General features: G+C 35.0%; 3 protein-coding genes and 2 long non-coding RNA genes across 7 annotated transcripts in view; 3 read left to right on the top strand and 2 right to left on the bottom strand.

The window, feature by feature from the left end:
* chd4a (chromodomain helicase DNA binding protein 4a) overlaps window positions 1-1,329 on the top strand; it is a 29,776-nt gene extending 28,447 nt beyond the window's left edge. The window contains exon 40 of the mRNA XM_016455879.1: window positions 1,094-1,329. Coding sequence (XP_016311365.1) covers window positions 1,094-1,105 — 12 coding nt within the window. The 3' untranslated portion in view covers window positions 1,106-1,329. The remainder of the gene's footprint in view (window positions 1-1,093) is intronic.
* Window positions 1,330-2,557: 1,228 nt separating this feature from the next.
* On the bottom strand, window positions 2,558-7,170 carry LOC107665136 (melanoregulin). Its single transcript, XM_016455906.1, has 7 exons — window positions 6,957-7,170; window positions 6,628-6,737; window positions 5,355-5,517; window positions 4,250-4,340; window positions 4,006-4,169; window positions 2,996-3,256; window positions 2,558-2,885 (listed from the first exon to the last, which is right to left on the bottom strand). Exons 2-6 carry the CDS (start codon window positions 6,720-6,722, stop codon window positions 3,050-3,052), a joined length of 720 nt encoding a protein of 239 aa, XP_016311392.1. The 5' UTR covers window positions 6,723-6,737; window positions 6,957-7,170; the 3' UTR covers window positions 2,558-2,885; window positions 2,996-3,049.
* LOC107665139 (uncharacterized) lies at window positions 5,513-6,083 on the top strand. The gene is made up of 3 exons (XR_001631521.1): window positions 5,513-5,603; window positions 5,702-5,751; window positions 6,039-6,083. It is a non-coding gene; the product is annotated as an uncharacterized LOC107665139 (long non-coding RNA).
* LOC107665138 (uncharacterized) lies at window positions 6,147-6,717 on the top strand. Its single transcript, XR_001631520.1, has 3 exons — window positions 6,147-6,237; window positions 6,336-6,385; window positions 6,673-6,717. It is a non-coding gene; the product is annotated as an uncharacterized LOC107665138 (long non-coding RNA).
* Window positions 7,171-8,844: 1,674 nt separating the features above from the next.
* stard3 (StAR related lipid transfer domain containing 3) overlaps window positions 8,845-10,840 on the bottom strand; it is a 12,644-nt gene continuing 10,648 nt past the window's right edge. For 2 of the 3 annotated variants that reach the window (XM_016455953.1, XM_016455952.1), the window contains exon 15: window positions 8,845-10,393. In XM_016455953.1, coding sequence (XP_016311439.1) covers window positions 10,286-10,393 — 108 coding nt within the window. In that variant the 3' untranslated portion in view covers window positions 8,845-10,285. The remainder of the gene's footprint in view (window positions 10,394-10,840) is intronic. The other variant, XM_016455951.1, reaches the window with a different exon arrangement.

Below are 10,840 nucleotides of genomic sequence, written 5' to 3' on the forward strand. Positions count from 1 at the left end.
AGGTATGAGTATAATAATGATTCTAACATAACACTAAGCCAAACACCAAAAAAAAACCAATTACATATGTGTATGTACAACCATACACACATACATATATATATATAATATACATATTTATAAATTCAATATATATATATTATTTCATTTCCACTTAGTTTGTTGAAGTATTAAAATAACTCAAATTAAATAAAACTAAAACTTAATAAAAGACCTATACAGACATAATAAATTCAGACATAATTTAACTAAAATTAAAATAAATAACAAATACAAATAATACAAATCAAATGACCGTAGTTTCAGTAATCCTAAAAAATAACACTGCCAAACTTACATGCTAAAAAAACATCAACTTACTTACACATAGTAAGAAATGGTTATAAAAACTGAAACAGAAGCGAAACAAGTAGTAGGAAAGAGGAGAAATAAAAAGCGATACTTATTTTTATGTATTTAGATTATTATTTATATATTTATAGAATTTTATTTTTAAACGCAACTAAATGAGGAAAGACTAAGTGAAAATAAAAAGCCACAACCGTAATGAAAAAAACAAACAATTTATGATTAAAAAAAACCACTCAAATTTATTTAAAAAAAGTTAATTATACAAGGAGATTATTGCCCTTTTCAGTAAGTTGTAGATCTGTTACATATTAAGTCTGAACGATTTCTCTGAAAACATTACTGGTGACTCTTTTACAATTTCTAAATTGACCGTGGAAAAACTAACTTGACATGCTCTGAATTAGGGTGTGTTTTCGAAGTAAAACATGAGGTCATGCATTTTATTGACAGAGAAACCACAAGATATAGTCTTTTTTCCCATTTAACAATTGACAGATTAAAACGGTTATGTGACGTCTAAATTGAGCTCAATGTCACGTCTATCAATCCATACAACAAGTAACAAGTACAGAAATAAAATAGTAAAAATGACTTTGACATTGTCAATGTTTTAGGCACTCTCTGTGTTTTAGTCATCAACAGACTGAATAATGAATTGAAAGCCTCATGCTGCAGTTTTTCCTTCGAGTTGTCGTATATCTTTGCTCTGTTATTAACTGGTTATGTCTGTTCACGTTGCCAGGTCCAGCAGTAGCCTGCAGCAGACGCCAGTCCACAGAGCGCCGCACACCATGTCCACATTCCTGATTGCACATGATATCTCGTCTGAGCTTGAATCCACACCCTCGTACTGTCCGCTCAAACCTGGGGGCTGTGGATATTTGAGCTGTTGTTTTTATTATTTTCCTAATTAATATTGTTTACATAATATTGTTGATGATGGTTTTTGGGACCTCAATAAAAATGTTCAATAAAAAAGGTTTCTGTTCCTTTTATTCATGTTGTAGTTACTGTGTAGTATTATTGTAGACGAGTTTGATTCTTCATCAGAACAGATTCGGAGAAATGTAGCATCACTTGCTCACTAGTCTCGCGTAGCCAGACCTTCAGACTGACGGCTGAAGGTCTGGAATCCATGGCAGCTTTCACTGGCCAAGGCCCGCCCATGAGACATGTCAAACAACCAATCACAGTTCGTTTCATTCATCGTCACGTTTCGGGGCGTAGAAATGTCGCCACAATAACAGACTGGTGTGTAAAACTCTCAGACGTATTTTAAAGATTCTATGCCACGAACTTTACATTTTTCACATACTTTTGAAAATCCAGTGTTTAGTTGATCCTGATAAGCGCTCGTCGTCACAGTTGTAAACACGACGACTTTCTTCTTTCGTGAGGGGGTTTGGCGTCACGGCATCTTTGTTTCCAGGCGGAACGTTAAAGAACGCGACCACGCACGTCTCCCGGAAATCCTGTATAATTCAACCAATCCGATGACGGCTTCGAAACTCCTGAAGTGTTTCCACTTTTGTGTGCCATATGCATCAGACGTTTAGCCAACATTCCGTGGGCGTGACGTCTGAGGCTGAGACTACTTGCTCACCAATGGATCCTCTGCAGTCAATGGGTGCCGTCAGAATGAGAGTCCAAACAGCTGATTCAAAAACAACGGTGTTTGATCTGTGCATGTTTCTCTCCTGATTCAGACAAGATGACTTCTTCATTGGAGGAAGCATAATTATGGATAGTGGAGTCATATTTGAGCTGAAAGTGACAATTTGAAGTTAAAATAACTTAATGTTGGATTTGTTTCTTAAAAACACGCAGCTTTTCACTTCACAAGATGTTTACTGATGGACTGGACTGGTGTGGATTATTGCGATGTTTTTATCAGCTGTTTGGACTCATTCTGACGGCACCCATTTACTGCAGAGGATCCATTGGTGAGCAAGTGAAACGAAAGATGTCGTATTTATTTATCTTTCTCTGCGACACTTTTCCTACTGTGTTAACAGAAAAATGTGAATGAAAAACAAAGTGAATATATAGCGGGAGCGGAATATAACCTTGCGGGACTTAAAAAACCAGTCCCGCGCAGACCTCTACACCCATTCACTGCAGAGGATCCATTGGTGAGCAAGCGATGTAATGCTACATTTCTCCAAATCTGTTCTGAAGAAGAAACTACAAATTGCACATGAGAGCTGATAAAGGATTTTATTAAATTGCTAGTTTCAGCAGTTTGATGCATCTGCATTCACTGACACAAATTTCAAAAGAAAGTTTCATTTCTATTCAAATTCACTTCACCATCTTGCAGTTACAATATCAACATGTCTCCGTAATCCTGAATCTCCTACTGATCTTCTAATTCATAAAATGTGATAATGTAAAATGTGAGATCTGCAGCTATTTCAATTCATCTGAAAATAGCCTCTTCTTCAAAAACGCATTTGACTAAGAAATGTTTTAAATCTGTGCCATTTAATCTTCACCATCCCTATCCACCTTGACATCAGTCCAAATCCATGGACCTCCAAAACCCTCTTCTTCAAAAACGCATTTGACTAAGAAATGTTTTAAATCTGTGCCATTTAATCTTCACCATTCCTATCCACCTTGACATCAGTCCAAATCCATGGACCTCCAAAACCCCTCAAACTGATTCTGAAAACATCAACACAATCCAATCTCAGAGTCACTCCTCTGGACTGGTGGCCTCGCCCTCATCATCCTCATCCTCTCCTCCAGAGATGTTCTGATTCATGCGGGACAGCAGCGGAGGAAGATTTATTAGACTGGTGTTTTCCTCTTCATCATCATCATCATCATCATCTTTAGGAGGGTAGAAGTGACGAGCCTTAGCCACAAAATCCTCAGCAGCGTCCAGATAAATCAGCCGGTCCTGAGCCAAACATAAATATTAGAGGTCAAAGTGAGGTAGGAGAAGTCTGTCTATCTCAAGCATGTTTTTAGATGAGATATATACATTTTTTTTTATTAAATCTTCTCACCGCCGACCTAATATTTTAAAATATGCAAGTAATTCATCATTATATCAAATGTGCACACCAGTGTTATTTTAGAATCACTGAGACATTATTCTAGTTTTCCACATTTTAAATCCGTTTAAATTTTTATTGAGTTTAACTTTAGTTAAATTAATTTTGTCATTTTTATTCGTTTTTGTTTAATGTCTATATAGTTTTTATTGGCATTTCAGTTTTAGTTTTCGTTATATTAATTCAAGTAACACATTTTAAATCCGTTTAAATTTTTATTGAGTTTAACTTTAGTTAAATTAATTGTTTTGTCATTTTTATTAGTTTTTGTTTAATGTCTATATAGTTTTTATTGGCATTTCAGTTTTAGTTTTCGTTATATTAATTCAAGTTAACCTGAAAAATAAGAAAAGTTGCCTTGGCAACAAACTGAAATAATTTGTAGTTTTTAAATTAGATTTTTATTTCAGTTAACATTCATTTCAAGCCATGAAAATGTTTCAAGGTTTATCATTTTAGTTGTTTACATCTTCATTTATGCCCAAACCACCTCGCTTTAAATAGAAAGAAGGAGAAATACACATTTGTAGTAATATTCACTTCTGCTGTAGACTGTTTTTGATTGCTCATACTTGTCGTTTGAGATGCTCACCAGGATGAAGAGGTATCTCTCGGGTGGAGGCTCTTTGCTGCTGAATATGGACGTCTCTGTGTGGAGGGTCTGTAGCAGGCTGCGGGCGACCGCTGCGTTTCTCATGCGGTCATATGATGCGGTGGCAGACACAGTCAGCAGAGACTCGGCTTCAGCCATGAACCCTGAGAGAAGAAACCCAGCATCTCAATGACAGACTGTCCCTGAATCACTGGAACATCATCTCTGACACGTCATCTCTCACCCAGATTCTCCAGGATCATCTTCCATTTATCTCGCACCTCTCTCCTGATGTCTCTCATGGCCTCGATGTCGATGCTCAGACGCCGGTAGCCCTGCAGGACAGAAGACACGACAGGACTCAACCGAACCATCGAAACTCACGAGCTCATACCTACAAATACCTTACTTTAGTTGTACTTAACTGGGATCGATTTTAATATTGGAAAAATGACAGAAATATGAGGATTCCGATTTTTTTAATGCAACCTTTCTTGTTTATTTCTATATTTTTTTCTGTTTATACATACATACATACATACATGTGTACATAAATCATAAATACACACACACACACACACACACACACACATATATATATATATATATATATATATATATACACACACAGTATGTATGTATGTATGTATTTTTTTTGTTGCTTAATCTTTCCTCATTTAGTTGCATTTGAATCCATCTGTAATTAATTAAAAATTAAGATAATAATAATAATAATAATTATTATTGTTGTTGTTGTTAGGCTCATTGTGGGCTTATGTCACTTTTTGGGTGACTTGACCTCTATGTTTCTGTAATAAGACAAATGTGACAAATAACAGGATTATGGTTTATATTTCATTTATCTTTCCTATGTTTATTAATATATTTTGGTATTTGATATATGACTGTCCTGGAGTTGGCAAAAAGGCACTATATAAGTAAACATTAACAACAACAATGATAATAATTATATAATAATATCTAATTATAGAATAATAATTAATAATAATAACAATTATTATTATTATTATGTTGGCTACCCCCTGGCTGTATTTATAAATCATTAAAACAACAAGGTTTTATATCGCTATCTATCTATCTATCTATCTGTCTGTCTATCTATCTGTCTGTCTGTCTATCTATAGGGCTATATATGAATCCATTTGAAGAAAAAACAAAAGTTAAATAAATAAATAAGGCTCAATATGGACTTTGGTCATTTCAGACGTCTTATCTAGGTGTGATATTATTTAGCGTGCTAATCATACTGTGTAATTAGACATTAGAGCATGGCATCTGTGTTTAATTACGGCTCGTATTCAAATGCAAATGTTCTGTGCACGCCACACCTGAGAGCCTCGCTGGGTTTGGGCTCTGCTCTGCAGCAGGTTGTAGAGCGTGCGGTCGTCGTCTCTCTCGGAGTGGGAGGGGTCTCCGGGTTCGTTCCACAGGTTGGTCTCTTGGTCCCGCCTTTTTTTCGCCTCGCGATCGAAATATTCCAACGTGTCGTGACTGACACAAACACAAACACAAACAAAATGTAAAAATACTGTCACCATACGAGGACGTCGAGCCTTGAAACTGCCACGAAAAACAGTGTAAAAATCTGAATTAGTGTGTTTGATATTACTTTGTAATTAGCAGTCAAACCGTTCCTTAAAAAAAAAAAAAATTATATATATTTTTTTCCTGTCAGGCAGCGAAAATATTGGTCGGACCAAAGGAAAAGCAGAAGTACGTTGGACTGTGAGTTATGAATTAAATATGTATGAATTTATTTCCACATGTTGTAATAGAGTTGAAGAGTTAGTAGCTGTTGAAACGTGTAGTATGTAAGTTAATACTTGTAGCTTAGTTTGAACCAAAGTAGCTAACGTAATTTGCTAAAATTGTCCTGTAAAAATAATATGAAAGAAAGCAGAAACTCAACCTATCAATAGTCAGACATGATTTAAAAACAAACCAACCCCACATCCCCTAAGTAATACCTAAGTAAATGTCTCTTTTCGTCCTCCTCATTATCATCCTCACAGCAGCAGCAACAGCAGAATCTTATACAGAACTTCTTGAAGGCGGCATCCACAGGTTGGTCTCTTGGTCCCGCCTTTTTTTCGCCTCGCGATCGAAATATTCCAACGTGTCGTGACTGACACAAACACAAACACAAACAAAATGTAAAAATACTGTCACCATACGAGGACGTCGAGCCTTGAAACTGCCACGAAAAACAGTGTAAAAATCTGAATTAGTGTGTTTGATATTACTTTGTAATTAGCAGTCAAACCGTTCCTTAAAAAAAAAAAAAATTATATATATTTTTTTCCTGTCAGGCAGCGAAAATATTGGTCGGACCAAAGGAAAAGCAGAAGTACGTTGGACTGTGAGTTATGAATTAAATATGTATGAATTTATTTCCACATGTTGTAATAGAGTTGAAGAGTTAGTAGCTGTTGAAACGTGTAGTATGTAAGTTAATACTTGTAGCTTAGTTTGAACCAAAGTAGCTAACGTAATTTGCTAAAATTGTCCTGTAAAAATAATATGAAAGAAAGCAGAAACTCAACCTATCAATAGTCAGACATGATTTAAAAACAAACCAACCCCACATCCCCTAAGTAATACCTAAGTAAATGTCTCTTTTCGTCCTCCTCATTATCATCCTCACAGCAGCAGCAACAGCAGAATCTTATACAGAACTTCTTGAAGGCGGCACCCATCCTCAAAATACAAAACTAGAAGATGGAGAGAAAAAAAGTCTAAGTTCACAAGACGAGTGTTAAAAAGCACATCTGCCTCTCCAAGAGACTAAAGGTGAGATTTCTGAAGAAGATGAACATAAAACAAACAAACAAAAAATATTGCCTTTGTTCAAGCTGTCACAGTCATATGTGGTTCTGCAGGTATTTTTTTTAGAAGAAAATAGTGTAATGTATTGCTTTGTTGTAACTTACCCCAGAAACTTCTGGCGAAATGCTGAATCCATCAATTCAGGTCTAAACACAGTTTTTCGTATTCAGAAGTGAAGCATCTTTCGGGGCCCAGAGAGCGACTAAAACATTTCAGCCTCTCTCTAGAATGAATAACATCACAGTTTAGTCATGAGTCTGAGCCGCGTAACCTGAGGCCATCACAGACCTCGAAATAAAGCCACTCGTCCTACAGCCCCAAAACACAAATGTGCTTTTACCTCTGAATGTTTTCAACAGTCGGTTTCGCGTTGCGTATCCAGAACTTCATGCGATTTTAAACGGTTATAGTGAAAATGAAGCAGGTTTGAAGTGAAAAGACTGAGTGATTACATAACACTGTTGCTTCATATTATTATGAAAACCAATAATCCTAAACCTCTTGCTCTCATTTCATGGAAAACCTCATGTGCTCCCTGGCAAAATAATCAAACCAATAAATACCAGATTTGAGAAGCATATAACAGCAGATCAGTGTTATTTTAGTAGTATTATTTATAAAAACTGTTACAGTTATTATTAATATTTCATTTTAGCATTTATTTGTATGTTTTCAGTTTTCATTTAGTAATTGTATGCATTTTGTATTAGTTATGTTTAATAATATTTTGGTTTAATTTATTATTATTATTTTTATATTTCCAGTTAATATTTTCAGTGCTATAACGTAAAATTATTTCATTTGTAATTTTTTTAGTTTAGGTTTTTCGTCTAATATTAATATATTATTTTTTCATATGTTCAGCAAGTGAAATCCAGAGGTAGTGTAACATTTTGTCAGATTGATGTCTCTTCTGAAATACAAGACAAATACTAAATGCACAGATTTTCTCTTTTTTCTTCTTCCTTTTTTACCTATTTTTTTTGCCAGCTGTCAAGTATTATAAGAATAAGAATTTCTGTCTGAAGTTTGTAGTGACAAAAACCCAGAATTAAACACATGCATTTTGCTTTGCATATATAAGATGTGTAATTTAATTTTACAGTCCTTAAGGAGTAACAAACCTCACATCTACTGCATCATTTTGGTTTGATCAATGTGGCTGAAAGTTTGAAAGTAAGACAAACCTGCAAATGTGTACAAAGATCACTGATAATGTAACTGAACATTAATATATGAACCAGCAAAATTCCAAGCATCTGAATTTATATGAGAAAGAAAGAGAAGTGTTTGATGTGTGATACTCATGTGAGAGTCTCATAGGCTGTGTCCCATCACATGGCGGGCTGAGCACAGCGTACTCTGCCAGAGGCTTTTCACTTAAGAAACATAATACAAATAATCCTCGTGATCATGTCAGGATGTTTTTAAAGAAAGAGAAGGGGAAAAGAGCAGATATGTTTACTACATTATTATAGATATCTATAACAAAAAAAGTATTTGGACACAAAGCTACACTTTTAAATGTCTGAATGTCATTGCATTAGATAAAATATTAAACCAGTTTATATCAACTAAAGATAATGTTCAAGCAAAACATTTCACGATATTTTTTATTTTTAGGTTTGATATAACACCAGATATATGTTTTCAATAAAAACACAAGTCTTTCTAGTTGTCATTTCAGTTCATATCATGGGTTAAAGTGAAATTATATTAATATATATTTGAGAATGTTTTTTTGGTTTTTTTTTCCTGACACTTATTGCAATGTAAATATATTTTCTGGTGTATCTGATTCTATTAAAAATGCTTGGCTTTGTTTTTTTTGCCATCAAAACAAATACAAAATATTCATGTATTATATTTTAATGCCATTTCAGACTTTCAAAAGTGTTGTTTAAGTGTTTATTCACTTTTGGGGGTCAATGTTTAATTAACTATAAATCTGAAACAGGAAAAACATCCAGTATAAACTGTTAGTTTTATTAAATGTTGATTCTTCATTAAAAAAAAAAAAAAAATCATGATTTTTTTTTTGAGTAACATGCCAAAATTCTGTATAGCTTCATATTACTGTAAATCAGTATAAAAATATCATTTACACAGAGCTTGAATCATGAGTGAAGTGAACTGCAAAAGGCTCTGCACAAACAAATGTGGTTACAGTCCATAGAGGCCAAAAAAGGTGTTCAGATACAAAATACATCTAAATAATGAAAGCAACTTGTGATTTCAGTGAGGGAAACTGTAACAAAGGCACACAAGTACAAGCCAAGAAGGCTGCAAAACAAAGTACAGAACATGACTGTTTAAAAAGATCAACATCATTCATGCTATCACTGATAAACCAACTACAACATGTGCCTTCCCTTAAAAGAAAGCCCAATGTTTCCTCTCTGTTAAAACCAATAAGTATTTTGCTTGCTTCAAGGCAACTAATGTAAGACACATTCGCATTTCTATTAGAGAGAATACTAATCAAACAACCGGTGACTATGCCTTAGTTTCCTGTTTATAAATCGCTATGCCCTGTATGAATGTGGTAAACGTGAGTGCATAACAAAAAAACTTTTGACAGTAATACTCTGTGAGAAAACAAACTGACATGCAATAAAGAAAGAAGAGAAAAAGAATGCACACATTTTAACACAAGGCCCATTTCAGATGGATTTTGAGCTGCTTTGAACCAGTTCTTACAGAATAAAACCAAGTGCAAATGTTTGCTTTTTTGTTGCATCATGTTTTATACAAGTAACTTGGGTCCTAGTTAACTGGTTATGCTGATTTAAGATGTAACTGTATAATCAAAATCTTAACCGTTTACATTATTAAACAAATGATCATACACATGGCAGGATGCTGATCTATGCTACAGATGAATGCATTTACTTTTAATAATCTAATACAGCAATGTTTGGCCACAAGAGCCAAACCATAATAAGAACTAAAACAATAATTATAATTAGTATGAATGTGTGTGCATGTTCAATTAAGGCATAAGTAAAAGCAGCAAGGGAAAGCACAGCGTATTTGGCTCAGAATAAAGAAACCATCCTAGCCTTCAGTCCTGTTCACTATAGGGACAACAGTGGTTTTAGGCCTAATCCATTTCCCCTGATCTCTTATACACCATAAGCTGCTCTCTGATAACTTCCTGTTCATGTTTCCAGCTCTTGTGGGGTTTGACAGTATGAGTTATGACCTCATGTCCATGTGCTGCAGTAGTACATCTATATAAATTTTAACTTAAGTGTAAAGTGCAGCCAAACGTTCAGCCGAAGTTTCCTAGGCGCAGACAGCCGTAACAACCTCCCGCCAGTCAAACGCAATGCTGTATCTCATCATGGCAGTTGTGGTTTGAATATGGCACAGTGTAATTTGAAGTTACCACGATGTAAACTGTGGCTGGATAAAGAGTCGAAGCCAGAGATCACCGGTAGGAGACGTAGACTTCATTTATACGCTGCCTGAGATGAGACATGAACTCGAACATGGTGGCGGCCAGTGACTGGTGGATGAGGTAACGTGGGAGGTGACCCTGTTTGAAGAAAATTAAGTAACAAAAAAAATAAAATATATTTATATATTATACAAAATATATTCATATTAAAAAATGTATTATTATTTCATTACATATTTTGAAAATGAGAAGTCTGCGCACAAATTACTGCTCTATGGTTGAAAAGGTAGTCAGTTGCTAGGGTGTTTTGGTAAATTTGCAGATTTTCAACCAGATAATATCAGTAGTATAAGTACATGAACAATGTGAATTTTTAACTGCGTCAAGAGACCCTCTATTATTAACAACGTAAAACGCGTCATCTGGCAAACTTTTGACAGCTCCAAGGCTTTTGTGAAAACTTCAGGTCATATTTCTGCATTTTTGTATTCCCACTAAGGTTGTGACGGTGAGAACATTTTCCCACTGGTTAATCGACGTGTGACAACACCGATAATACCGGTATCACCGTGGGGGCAGGGGCGT

This window comes from Sinocyclocheilus anshuiensis, unplaced genomic scaffold (genome assembly GCF_001515605.1).
Source record: "Sinocyclocheilus anshuiensis isolate Anshui unplaced genomic scaffold, SAMN03320099.WGS_v1.1 scaffold379, whole genome shotgun sequence".
NCBI classification, from domain to species: Eukaryota; Metazoa; Chordata; class Actinopteri; order Cypriniformes; family Cyprinidae; genus Sinocyclocheilus; species Sinocyclocheilus anshuiensis.

What these genes read in the sequence shown, in the direction of transcription:
- LOC107665136 (XM_016455906.1), bottom strand. Translation starts at nt 6,722, where the DNA reads ATGGGTGCCGCCTTCAAGAAGTTCTGTATAAGATTCTGCTGTTGCTGC. An exon ending in GAAAAGAGACATTTACTTAG is followed by an intron (nt 5,518 to 6,627) that starts GTATTACTTAGG and finishes TGTTTGTGTCAG; the next exon opens with TCACGACACGTTGGAATATT. An exon ending in GATGATCCTGGAGAATCTGG is followed by an intron (nt 4,170 to 4,249) that starts GTGAGAGATGAC and finishes TTCTTCTCTCAG; the next exon opens with GGTTCATGGCTGAAGCCGAG.